General features: G+C 39.5%; 1 protein-coding gene across 19 annotated transcripts in view; it reads right to left on the bottom strand.

Moving 5' to 3' along the window:
- Positions 1-14573, bottom strand: part of DAB1 (DAB adaptor protein 1) — a 421093-nt gene that overhangs the window by 111901 nt on the left and 294619 nt on the right. For all 19 annotated transcript variants that reach the window (XR_011098715.1, XR_011098716.1, XM_068689787.1 and 16 more), the window contains one exon: positions 13655-13854. Coding sequence is in view for 17 of the 19 variants with exons in the window: in XM_068689787.1 (XP_068545888.1) it covers positions 13655-13721 (67 nt within the window). In the remaining 2 variants the exon portion in view is untranslated. The remainder of the gene's footprint in view (positions 1-13654; positions 13855-14573) is intronic.

Here is a 14573-nt window from a genome sequence, read left to right as displayed (position 1 = left end):
CTTGGAAGCAGAATATAAGATTGAACGACCATTTCCACTGTAGCCTTCTGCTTCCAGACACGAGTAAAATGAACATGACTTGGTTTCATAATCTGTCAGAGGAGCAGGAGTGATGAAAACACCCTTAACTACCCTCACAAAGCGAGCGCGATGCTAAGTCTTTGAAGTAGGTTAATACCACGATTACAGAATTTGCAGAGTTTCACCACGGCTTGCTGCTCCAATCTCCTTTCATACTTATCAACTAACATGAATAAAAATGCTTTTGGTACAAAGGTTAAGTACGTTACAGAGGAGTCATTAGCTGTAGCCACACCCCCAGCTGATTATGAAATAAAAATCCTCAGGGCACTATGGCTCGATAAACTCAGAGTTATTCGAGGCTTGTGGCACAACCTTCCCTTCTCTCATCATCCTGAGATCTCGTTCCCAAAGTTGGAGAGGGAGAACACCACTTGGAAAAATGTCACTGTCATCGGCAGAGGACCCAACCCAGCTTAGCACAACTCCAACTTTTCACCTTCAACAGTGCAATTCCAGATTCAAAATTGAATTTTTAAAGAAAAAAATAGCGTTTCCTCCAACAATTATGACTAAGAATTAACTTTAACATTACTGTTAGACTTGAGGGGAGTAGACTGGTAAATTAACATCTCTCAAGTCAATGAAATCCCGACCTACAGAAACACACTGTGAGGCTTGTACCTCAAAGATCCCCATACACAACAAATCAAATGAAAATCCCACTCTAAATGCTGGCAAAAGAAACTTCAAAAGCTAAATGTCCTCAGATTCTCTGAATTTGTTGCCTTGGTCACATCAGCATAACTATATTAATGATTTTTTGACATTATTTTGACATCTGGCTGACTAAATACTGGTACTCCAGGGATGCTTGGCTTACATAAGCAGTACTGGCAAGGGGGAGTTGTTTGTATTACACAGCTGCTATTGGTATTTAAAATCATTTACTTTTGTTTGTATTTACAATAATTTTTTTAAAGGAAAAAATGCCCAGTTCTGTCTTTCAAATGTGTTTTTTTTTTCCTCAAAGACCACATTCCTAAATCTTTCAACTTGTCAGTTCTGAGCAACTTGGTTACTAAGATGGTATTTAAAGGGTTTAAAGTTTAATGCAGGCCAATAACCTTGAATATTTTAAAGAAGCAAGAAAGCAGCTTAGCCACACATTTCAGCAAGTCTAAAGAGACATCATTTGAAAGGCGTTTCTAGCTGGTGCCTCTGTATTTTCACATCTCAGGCTTTTAGAACCTTTGGTCTAAACCTAAAGGGGAAATTTTTCCCTTTGAACTGGGTTACTTCAAATGGAAATTTCATTACTAACCTTAGAGAATTCAGTCTCCTCCAAACATCATCTGCTTTGAAAAAAGCCAACGTGTGTTTGGATATAATTAGTGTGGTAACAGGAATGAGAGGATCTGGCCTGCCGAGGTTACAGGGCGTTAGCAGAAGATGGTGGTGTAATGATTTACACCTCTCTGCTGGAGACCACTGTACAGAAAGGGGCTTGAAGAAAGGGCAGAATTTGCAGTGCTGACCCCAGTGGACAAGGATTTCATCTGATGGTCAGTAAATTCACAAATATTTAAAGTGAAATTTCTAAAGCTATCTTCACTTTTGTGAAAAACACACCAAGAAATGCACCCTGGGTATCTCTCCCTGCCCCTCTCTCTAAAGAATTCACCTGTGCATTCCCCTACAGCTCAGCAGGAGAAAACAATGTCTAACGCAGCATGCAAATTTCATATTTTTTAATAAAACATCGTCTGATAATTCTGCATGAAGGTGTAACTCTGCCTTACCCTTTTGTGTTTGCCATCAGCTCTACATGAGAGCGCTTCTCAAGAGGAAGAAACTCTATCACCCTCATCCTGTGTGTTCCTTTTGTCTTTTGAACTCCAGCCACACAAAAACTGACTCTTAAGTTTATTCCACGCTGTTAGACCTTAAATTGCAAATTGATGGAGATAAAAAGCTGGGTTTTGCCTTGTGTTACCAACAGGCCCTTCAGTCCCATTAAAAACACTGAAAAATAGATTAGAGGTGGATTTGACTTTCCTAGAAGCTGAACTTTGAGTAGGTAAGAGGTGAAAAGTAACTCCTGAAATTGATTTTGCAAAATGACAAAGTTTCAAAGTTCCTCCATTGCAAAAGCCACACTGCAAAATTGGCCACCAGTAAGAAAGACTCATCAAGTCAGGTTACTTGCTAGCAGTGACATCTTTATATTCACCTATCTTAACAGATGATCATCACGGAACAGAAAATCCCAAATACTTTTTTGTAGGATAACGTGTTTATAAAAGTCTTAGTGCATCCTTAAATTTGTATCGATTGCTTCATTACAAAAAGGACAAAAATCTTTCCTCGAAATCTTTTTTAAAACATTACCTTTCATCTTAAGAACTGGAGGGTTCAATACTAATGCATAAAATATTTCATATAAGCACACCATAATTTCACTCAAAAATCCTGTAACCAGTTGCTCTAAGGACATTCAGCCCCACATTTGATTGGTTCCACCACAGAAAAAAGGAAAAAAACACATCCACACACCTCCCTTTATGATCTTCATAATCTTTTCACTATGTTGGCATTTATGCATTGAATAGAGTATGAGGAATTACTGAATTAAGGATTTATTTTAGAGCGTTTACTAGCTTTTCAAATGTATGGATATATATTTGCTTTATCTTTGTTTGCTGAAATGACCATGTCCCTGAAAATGGTTATGAGATAATTTAAAATGAATGACTAATGAAATAAATCTAACATCAAAAATGTTTTTAAACACAATGAAGGTTCAATGCTTTCAGAAGTTCCCAACCTCACCCACCCCCCAAATCCTTGTTATTGACCTTGCTGTTAATGTATCGCTACGTTAAAATATATATATGAACCTATACATTAGCATTAAACAGGCTTTCAGGCTGTTAGATCTCCTTTCAAGTTGTTTTTGAACACCAAATTTCTGTTTGCTTCACTCCAGCAAGTAGCCCAGCAGCCGGTGGGACTGCCTGTACTTGCCTAGTAGGGAAGAGTTTGACCTAAAGAGGAAGATAAACCTGCATTATCCTGGACCACAGTAAGGTGTGCACGTATGGATGAGCTACAAAATACAGACCTTTCCAACATCTAAAACAGTGCTACATAATTCCTAATAAAACTTCTTAATATCACTAAAGACTGTTCCTCTCTTTCTACCCAACCCTGTGGCAACATTAAGCATCCCTATCTTAACCTCACTGCTGCTGGGACCTCAGTCCCTTCTCTTCTCATCATTTGTGCCTGGTCATCTCTTATTTGTTCAGAAAGTGCTGCCAAAATAACCCCTCCTGAATGCTGCTCTGACTGCATCCATCTGAAGCCCTGCACCCATTTCCATTTGTTCGGCCTATTCATTTTACACTTACTGTTCCCTTCTTCCAGCCAAGCCAGGCTAATAAATAAATAAATAAATATCCACATTTAAAATATTCAGATTAATTCACATTCTGATATTCTCCAAAAAGAAAAAGGAGTTGCAAAAGTAAACTAAGGAATAAAAGATGAAGAAAACAACGAGATGCATACATGTTGAAGTGGCCTATGGAAATCACCTGCACGATGAGACTTCCCCCAGAAATCCTGCCTCAGGATCAAGCTCTTCTCCCACCCCTGTGAATTGGAAGCAATCCCAGCTACTCTGAGACAAAGCTTCTTTTCAGAAACCTTACTTGGATCTGGGCAAATTCCTTAATGAAGCCTTAGTTGAAAATACTACCTATGAAAAGCTTCTCGGTTAACAGATCTGCTCATTTTGTTGAAAAAAATATCCAAAAGTAATCACCTAGTTTGTTTTTTTTTTTTTAAATGAAGCAATATGTAAGAAAAGAATATTTTTAACATGTAAAGAATTTAGATCTTCTGGTGCTCCCATCCAGATCCATGTGTTCAGGCTGGAGGATCCTGACAACAAAGCATGCAGCTACACCTTGACTGTGGCAGCAAATGGAGCACATCCCCTGACCACTGGCCTTCCATTCACTGAACAGGGCAAAGGTCTCCAGGAAATAGCAATACGAGATCAGCTCATTAAAAATTGTACGAAAACGTCTATCCTGAAGGGATGTTAAATTAGGCTTACCCAGGCAACTCTGAGTCTGCGCTTCCTTAGAATTTCAGTGCTTAACCTTACAGCCCCAGCATTTCTTTAATGCAATTAAATACAGAGGCATAGGTATAACATATTGCTTTAGTTACAGTCTAGCAGAGAGAAGGAAAATAGGTGAGACAGATAAAGAACTCTGTAGGTAGCTTTCATTTTGATCTCCCGGCGTCTCTGTAGAATTGCCATCTCTTTGACACGCTCACTACAGCGGAGGCTGTGTTCTTCCACATGCAGTCCCGCGGAGAAGTCCTGATAGCACGGTGTATTTAAAGAGACATTTCAGAGTCTGTGCACTACAGAGAAGACCGCAATCCATAAACATCCTTACGTTAGCCAATGTAGTAAATATTAAACACATACACACAACCATGCCAACATTACACGGAAGGTGTGCCCAAATACAGCATACATCCAGTTTCCCCAATGTATTTAATTCACTTGATGTGATTCTGTACATTTGAGCTCAATGAACAATTCATACCAGCTACATGAAGTATAAGAAAAAAGATTAATTCAGTAAACTGCTACTGATGTTTTTGCCTTCTACCTAATTAGCAGCATGCTGGTCCACATTATTGTGATGTTTGAGCATTACGCTCCTATTACTTTGATGGCAATTTTATATTTAAAAATGAAATTAACATCTAACCTCAGAAGACTTGCGCTTAATTTCATTTCACTCCTTGAATCATCCTTTTCATTATACAGCTTCTTCTCCAACTAAACTGAAAGAATCAGAGGCAATTATAGATCACAGATTAGCTGCTCAGCACTTGCTAGGAGTTAAAATGGGGGCAGGTATTAAAAACAAGTTGACTCCAGAAAAAGCTGTTCCTCCTGGTGTTGTAGTTTTCTCCTGGGTTGGCTGTTAACACTGCCATGCTGTAGTTTTTAAAAATACAGTCCCTGTACAATTACTAAGTAAAGCAGACATCCTCCTTTGTATGCAAAACCAGCGTCAAGCAAGACTCCAGGATTCTACCCAGGTCATTTAGGAGATGCTCCTGGCAAAGGAGGAAAGCTACCAAAAAGCACCCCAATTTCTCCTTTGCTGCAAAACCAAAAGCATTCACTCATCTTCAGCTTTGGTTGCTAATTTCTAAAAGGATTTTTACACCGCTTACATTGCAGAGGACCTTGACTCTTTTTCACACTATATCTGCTCAATTAAAATCCCATCATCTGAGACAAGCACTAACATACACATTGAAACAATTGTACTACTGCCATTAATTTAAAATACCAGTTAACTGCATGTAATACACCTACCAATGATTTAACTATAAATTGGCCTACGCTAAAAAATAAAAAAAATTTTGATTTTTTTCAGCTTTGTTTTCATACCCAAGACTCACACAAACACAAAGTTCAACTAAGTGACATGATCTTATCTGCAAAACCAAACAACTGTGAAAGCAGAGAAACGCCTTTTTTCCTGTTTTTATGCTAACGCTAGCTGTTTTATTTAACAATGATTAGTTAGAAACAATACAAATTATGTGTAATTATTTCTGAAAACACTTATCTGTAATAGAAATCCATTTTGAAGAAGAATGGTGCAGTTGAGCACATTTATCCACCTGTCTTTGGACAACACAAACACTTTCCATATCATATTAAGTTCACTCCGGATGGCCAATGATATGACTATTGATTATATGGCTAAAGTGCATCGTCTACCAGAATCACAGGCACATCTTTCCTTTACTCCTGAGGAGCACAGCGAGTTTCTGGGCCTGACTTATTTATCATTGGGAGCCTGGGTCTGTTGGCCAAATCTACTGTGTGCTCCCTTTTAAGCTCTGAGAACAGGAATATGCCATAAAGAATAAATGAAGGGCCTACAAATGCAGCCACAGTCCATGTCAAAAGGCTGGCGATTCTGCAAGCAAGCTTTTCTTAAGAGTGAGTGACCAGCATTCAAAAATCCTGTGACATGAAAGATCAAGGGCAATGATTTTTCAGCTAAGGTTTCTGTGACACAATACTAATGCTTATTTATTTCAGAGAAAATTTGGAAGCTCTACAATGCTTCCATGATTGCTGGGGTCAAGCAAATTTCCCAGATTTACTTGTCTTTGATTTCCCTTCTGTGAAATGGAGCCAGTTAGCAACACAGCAGTTACCTGTGTCTCTAACCTGTATTTTACAGAGGGGCACTTTGACTTATTTTATTCTTGCTTGCAGAACTTCCCGTACCAACGATGGAAAAGGCACAGTCTTTGAGAAAAGCAGAAGTGTTGAAATACATGTAATGCAATGCACTGACAGAAATGTCATTCACTGGTATTTATTGGGCAAATGTTTTTGCACGAAGAATTATATAAAAAGCATTATCATCATTAACAGAGGTGTCCCTGTAGAGCACTTCTGTATGAACAGTATTAGAAAACTTTTACTAATCCAAACCTCTCGAGGCATTTTAGATACTAATCTGGGTGAATCAAGTCATTCCTCCTCCGTTGCATTCATCACGGTATAATTTTCCTCCCTGAACTCTCCAAATAACACTTCTCATTCACAGAGGTCCTAACACAAACTTCTCTTGGAGCCTTTTCAGTGACTGCAAATGCAGAAGTGCTACCCCCTGACCAGCCCCAGCCCCTCACTCCTGCTGCATTTCAACCACACGTCGGACATACCCTAATGGTGCAGAGGACGAAGCCAGGAGCAATGCACAGCACCAAACAGGATTTGTGGGTGATGCTCACTGCCAGCAGCAGATTTCCTACCGTACAGGCAGCCCTGGAGCACAGGAACACCTACCTGTGTTTAATGACTGTTTCATGAGTCAAATCCTCCGCAGAACACGCGTTGCGCTAAGCTCCTAATTGCTGGTTTCAACTGAAATGCTTTGACGACTGTTAAAATATTGAGAAATGATAACGGAACGGGAGCTCTCAGGAAATGTTATTCTTGCACTCCACAGATTATTGATTCCTCCGCTGAGGAACAGCAGAGTAACAGATCTCCAACCTCCATTTAGGCAGACCTGTCTCTCAATTAAAAACAACAGTAAACATTTTAACTGCAGCAAGAGACAACATCCATCTCCCTCTAAGAACGTTTCAATTAACACAACCACGGACCCCCTTTGGTTGAACGCAGTATTTAAAATATAATTCATGAGCTCTCTAATTTATGATAGGTTATTGGATAACTCTTGTTAATTACAACTACACAATGTCAAAATTAATGATTTTCCCACCCTCTTTCAACTTGAGAATGAATTCATAACTTATAACAAGACTCAAAAGATGTGCAATTAATATTGTCAGTAACCACTTCACAAAAGAGATTTGTTAAAGGCAGGCATGTGGACTCAATTAGTATATCAATTAATGTTGCTGTTACTTGATCTATAAATTATTGAAGGACTCATATAGCTACTGCAAGGAAACAAAGCAAATCCACTCCCCGTCAATGAAACAAGCTCCTGACTGAGCCCCTCTTGCATTATTCTTTACATCAAATGTGAATTCTGCTGGATTCCACGAATCTTAGCTAGGTAATCAGAAACACAAATGAACCTAAAACAAATCTGACAACTTGGAATACCTCCTTACAGTGATGGTGCTTTAATTGTTGCTAGCTGATTGTAATATGGGGGGAAAAAAACAACTGTCCTTGTTCAACACTTACTCATTTAAGCTGAAGTTCTAACCTGGAGATGAACCCACAAAAGATTTCTATGCATTAGCAAAATCCTAACTTTCATGTCAACCAGAAACCTTCACCCCCCTCTCAAATTCAGCAGTGATTAGGCTGAAGATAAGATTCAAATGGGGTCTAAGAAACCCGAAGCAGGACTTGGGTTGCATTAGACACCTGTGATCAAAACTGATAATGACAAAACATAACCTTGTTTAAGGGCTGCTTATCCCCAGAGGCTCCTCAATGAACTAGAAGCCTCCTGTTTGATCTTAGCGTGACTACAGTTTAGCTTCTGGGAATGTAAAGGGCTTCCTTTAGATGGTTAGATAGGCTCCAGACCCTCATTATATTTTAAAAGGCCCAGGAAATAGATGTGATCTGCCAGAGGCCCGATCTGACACACGTGAGTGGTCCTGGAGCCACGGCACTCCTTTTAATTAGCGGGCACACACAAAGTAGGACGCTTATGCTCTTTGCAATCCTGGTCCCAAGAGGACCAAACTCACATCTTCCAGCACCAAGCACTGGCAGGCAGCATCCTCTGTTCCTCTTGGGGGCAAGCAGGATTCCCTACCTGGCTTTGGGAAGTGCCCTGAGCGAAGTCCACTTGCTCTTTCCCTCCTGAAGCACAGCTGTGGAACTTGCCTTTTCCTTCAGTTAAATCAAAGGTGCCCGAGTCCTGGCTGGAAGAAGGCACCTAGCTCTGGTAAAGCTGCAGTGCCTCACAGCCCCTCTAGCTTTCACATTTTATGGGCTGGTTAAGGCAATCCCCAACTTGTCTTCATGCCTGCTGCAAAATCTGTTGCCGGATGCCACGTGCTTCCCATGCACTGCAGTGGAAACCTATTAAATAAGGGGAATTTTGCCCACGGGGATCCTTAGCATCAAAGATTGTTAGGATGATTGTCAAGACGCCTGAGTTATTTTCCGTGTCTTGCTTCTGTTTTCAGAAGTCCCTGACATTTTGGAAACTGAATCAAGTCTTACAACTGACTCCGTGTAGGGGATTGACAAGAGTTGATTTCACAAATAAATAAATAAACCTAAGCCTCAAATAGAATAATTACAGAATTTAAGTGCAAGAGGAAGAAATCAAATCCCTAGAAAAGCTTCCTGGCTTCCCACAAGCAGAAGCAGATCTGCATTCAAATTTGATAGCCTGGCTCGCTTCTTTACAAACCTTTCATTTCAGGTTTCTTGTTAGATTTTAAAAGAGGGGATTTTCCAAGGTGGATCAGTGTGGATCCACCACCAATGCAGCTCATTTCCCCCAAGGAGGTTTCTAAATCAATTTTAATTCCAATAGGCTTAAGGAAATCTGTTTTCAATTTGATTCATTAATCCATACATGTTTATAAAGTGCCTTTCTCCCCCTCACGTACTAAAAGGCAATAACGGTTTATGTTTCTAACAGCTCTGGCTAATAAAAACTTCCGATTTCCTATCTTAAATGCTACAAACATGTAATATTTATTCACCTCTAAATGAACCAGACGACATAAACAAGTGGAAAACAACCAGCCTTTAACAGTGCTATTTGTAATTACTGTAAAGTCTATTTGTAATTAATTCTTTACACTGTTCTTAAAGAACCCATGATTGTTGGCAAAATCACACACAAAAAAAAAAAATATCGCCAAGAAAGTCCTAGTATAGAGCTCCTGAGAATTTTGTGTCATTTCATTGCACAAACCAGCATGGTAACTCTTCAGGACAACTTTTAGACTTCGAGCAAGTTCTCACAAACAGGAGTAAGAACACGGATTTGCTGGGAGATATCAGACAAGAGTGGCACAAAGATTAGTGCTGGAGGTCGGGGCTGCAGAAATATAGGCTCCTCTAGTAACAGCTACTGAGCTGTAAGCTCATAAGGTGGTGTGAAGTGTAGAAAGGAGGGCTGTGGAGGTCACAGCGAAACACGGCTCCTCAGTTGTTGAGCACTGTGACAGTACAAGGAGTACAAAGCAGCAATTCAGAAGGAAAGCAGCAGCTTGGCTCACCTCTTCAAGTCAGTTCAAATTCCTGCCGTGTCCCTGGAGCATGACCAGGTCCCTTTTCCAGAAGATCCCATCCAACTCTGCAGTATTTACCCATCAGATCAATATTGGCTGAATAAAAGGCCAAATTAGCACTTGGCTTTTAGCAACCTATTTTTAAGATTACGCATGGTGATAGCATTAACACTGGAAACTACAATTTGATGTTATCGTGTAAGTATTGAACTTACCTACAGTACACATTAGAGTTTCACAGCTCTGATTTTACTTATACAGGTGAGAGGATTTCATATATAGGCTTTTGTTCTAACTTCAGTGATAATCCTTCCAGTAACTCTCATAACTATCATACAACATTGCCTTACCAACCAGCTCTGGTGATAACAGAGAGAGACCAAAGCTACGTGAAGGACTGTAAAGCCTATGGCTGTAAAAATGTTGTGCCTAATGAGGAATGTTTTAAATAATCTCTTGTAAGAGAATTGCTTTGCATATGACTACAGAAGGAGATAATTGTTCTAAAAGTAAGATCCTATAAAATCTGTGACTGCAAAGGAGCGTTAATGTCATGTGCTCCACCTGCAGCAGCAATCCAACCACGTCCCTGGCACCAGAAGCCTTTGTTCTTAGATAGGCAGGGTACGTGTCTGTGTTTCCCACCACCACATAAAGCGATACATCTGAGTGCTGAAAGTCACAAATTCTCAATGAACACCAAATAATTATTACACCAAAAGCTGAATTCATCGAGAGCTTGCATGAGGAAGTTGACTTGTATCTAACCTGCAGCGACTGAAGAAGCCAGCAGACCAAGCACCATTTTCGTTTTTTGGAAAGAGGAAATAGTGAAGGGCGCATGCTGTAACATTTTTCTTCTTTTAAGTGGCCATACACAGCACAAATATGATTTGGCACATTCTCCACTGCCATCAACGTGATACCACCTAAAAGCCATTATAAGCAACCATAGAAGAATTTCAGGCACACCCCACCCTGCTGCCAGGAGTTAGCCCACCCCAGCAACAGGATGGTGCTTCTGCCACCACTAAATATCACACAGCTCCTTCCAGACTTTTTCTTTAAGCTGTCCAGACTATAAAATTGTTTGATTAATGGTATTACAGTGCCTTTACCTCTCGATAGGCACTACATCACAAATGCACTGATCACATACCTGAATAACTATTTCCTTTTTGCCCATTGTACTTACAGTAGCAATAGCAGTTTACATTTATCTAACATTTTATCATGTTTGATACTCACATACCTAACAAATCCTAGGAATTAAGCTTTGTATTATCTCAACACTTCCAAGTAAGAAACAGTACCTTAATATATCCTTATACAGCTGTACAGAGATTTACAGATGTAACTGATGCTATACTCTGCTGTGATCCAGGAGGATGCTGTCCCAGGCTCTAACTCTACAGCAAGCCTTATTCCCTTTCGGTCACCCCAGATCTTCAGCATGGGACAGATCTGCAGGACAGTCACTCTGTTAGGAAGCTACTATCAAACTTCCCTCCCCACTGCTGCATGGACGTGGTTGTATGGCTCTTGCAGAGGTACGAAACCTGACTCACTGGAAATACGTGAGAGCTGAAATTTCTCTTTATAAAGCAAGGGCTAATTTCTTGGGAATACTCATTTCCATTGAATAATCAAACTCATTGATTAGAAACATTAGAAACTTCATGTTTGTACTTGCTACCTGCCAGTGCTTGCTGTTAATGAACTTGGAAAAAAGCTTCATGCTTTTCCACATGTCCATCACCCCTACTATACAGAGGAAGGCTCATTTGTTGAAATATACACAAATATATACAATCCAGCCACGAGTAAATGAGCACACCGAGTTTCTTTTGACTTTTCACTACATGGGATTTGAATAACAAACACTGTCTGAACTGTATACCTTGTCTGTCTAAAGCAATCACCGTACCACGAGGCTTTCGGATGGCTGGATGAGATTGGACATGCACGCACAATGCAGAACACAATTAATTCTGGAGATGTGCTGCTGCTGCACACTGTCCCTTCCAGTTCCTCAGCTGCTTCTACGTGCTGCACGGAGCTCTGATTGCTGCCACAGGACATATTTTATACTTTTTCTCAGCAGTGAAGGTAATTCTCAGAATTTCCATTTGGGGGCTAGAATCAGATTTTGTGCAGAGCAGCATTCAGTTATTATGATTTATGACGGTGTTTTTAGAAGACGTATATTGAATATTTTATTAACAAACAGCAAGTTTCTAAAAACAGTTGTTTGCCGTTTTCAGAAGTATCACCCTCCAGCAGAAGAAATAAACACAGAAGACAGACATCAAAAAGATGTTATCTGCATCGCAAAGAACTGAGATTTTTGAGTCTGCCTGCCTGTCCCAAAATGCTGCTCGTATATCCAGCTTTACTTTCTTTACTTGCCTTGATGAGCATCTCTCTCAGATCACATTCCCATTTACATCAAAGTTTCCCTGTTTTGGCACAGCCTCTTTTTTATCTCAAATGAACCATTTCTTCCTTGTGAGTTTAGGCCTAGAGCAGCAGCAATAAGGACACTAAACCATCTTCCCAAATATGTGCTTAAAATGTTTAATTGCTGTGGCTTTTACGAAAACCTAATGTGAAGCTCTCTGATACAAAAGCTATAGCAATCACAATGACTTAATTAGCAGGTTGGTAGAATGACCACAGTAAAAGGTATAAGTGCCCAGAAGATGAACAGGTTATTATCAGGTACCTAGCCAAGTATGATTTGCAATACACACAGAGTACCATTTGCAACACACACACAAATATGAGTGAAAGCAAGCAAAATCCTCATCTAGAAAAACATGCAAAATCCTCAGAAGGAAATGGTTAAATTATGTATGAGCAAAAAGAAACAGAATGATGAATTGAAAGGCTTACATGAGGGTCTAAAGGACTTTTAAGGGTTCTTTTTGCTGTTTTACTACTTTTCCTTTTAGTTTGAGTAATATATATTAAATTCAGCTTCAATCTCAGCTTCATTATCTCTGTAGGTTTAAAATACCACAGACAGCTACAATGAACAACATAAATTACCACAAGAGTTCAAGGTTTTGGTTTCCAAGTTCAATGGCATTTGAAAACACAAGCAATAAAAAACATCCACAGAAATGTAAGAAAAAACATCCCTACCCAAATCTAACAGAACTCCTACTCAAGAAGCACCAGCTCACAGAATTACATTTCTCATGCTTATCTGCCCAAAGAACTGCCCTACAATCTGATGCAAACTTGTAATTATAAATCTGAAATCATCTAGCCATGCATTTATTCAGAGCTTCTCCTTATTTCTCTGGATTTTCCTCCTCCTTGTTTCTATTTCCTTTACTAGATTACAGTTAATCTCCCTACAGACAGTTAAAGAGCTCTCTGTAGCTTCACAGAATGTCAGCAAGATTCAATCTTCAGCAACAGAAAGTGCATTTAAGCTCTGGTAAGTTCCAAAACGAAGCAGAAACAAAGCCTTTAGAAGAAAATATTTATCATCAGAGAAAACAGCTATCTTTTGCTAAAAGTAATTTTTAAAGTGTGTTTTCATTTTGAAACAACTGCAACAAAGTAAAAATTATTGAAGGGAAATACAGAAGTTCCCTCTTACATTTAAAATACATCTTAATAATGTATCGTGTCAGAGAATCAAACCCCATGTTCCCTGACCAGGCAAGACTTCCACTAGACTTAACAAATTTTACTTTCACTGAGTGCACAGACAACAGAAGAATCACAGAAGCATAAAAGGTGGTTGATACAAGAGCTGATTAGAGTAGAAAATGTGTAATAATACAGAGAAATTAGTCACTACCTTTCTTTTTGGAGTCTTTCTTTGTGCTGGTTTTAACAGCCACTTGAAGTTCTGTCTCAGTTGACATCCTATATCCTTAGTCCTCTTCACACAGATCCAGTATCTCGGTCAGGCTCATTTAGAACGTCTCGCCAAGAAAATAATTTAGCCTTTCAGATTCTATAACCCAAACAGTTCATCTCATTCGCTCCTTTTGTGTGCTGTGAAAGAAACAAACAAAAAGTAAGTCATTTTCTGAGTTTAAAACATGGAAGGGTGGGGAGGGGTGTTACTGGGGAAGAAACCTATGAAATTCGCTGTCTACAGACAGAGAACCCCTGATTCTATTGCCTGCAACTGTATTTGATGAAACACACGCATCTACTCTCGTTGGAGATGTTTTGGCATATCTGAGATGTCTCCAAGGACTAGATATGCCACACGAGGCGCACAGAAGACCTGTACTTCTGAACCAGCAGCTGGAGGCCAAGGATTACAAGCTGGGAAGTAGCTGGCAATGTCACGAACAGCAAAACACTCTGCAAGGATGCAGTTCTTATATGCAACAAGCTAAAAACATAAAAACCTTAAATTCAGATCTTTGCTCCTCAAACGCTCTTTCAACTGTTTTCATTCTATTACTTGAACAAAGACAAATGAAAAATGTATTCTTTACCCATACTGAGAACATGATACCTCACCACTTCTCTTGCTTATGATAACACACATGTTCCAGGCAGAAAAGGATCTGCCTCTGTGTAACAAAGCTGTCATTCTTAGCACCCATCCAACATTTTTTCCTGCAAATATATGTGCAAATATGCATCCTCAAAAAAATGTAATTAAACTTTGCCGTTTCCACGAGATTCAAATATGATGGGACCGCTTACAAGGGGAGAGATGGTAAGGTTGAGAGTGCAAGCTACAGCTTTATATAACC

Source organism: Anas acuta, chromosome 8, assembly GCF_963932015.1.
Source record: "Anas acuta chromosome 8, bAnaAcu1.1, whole genome shotgun sequence".
Lineage (NCBI taxonomy): Eukaryota > Metazoa > Chordata > Aves > Anseriformes > Anatidae > Anas > Anas acuta.
This window is presented reverse-complemented; position numbering and strand designations above follow the sequence as displayed.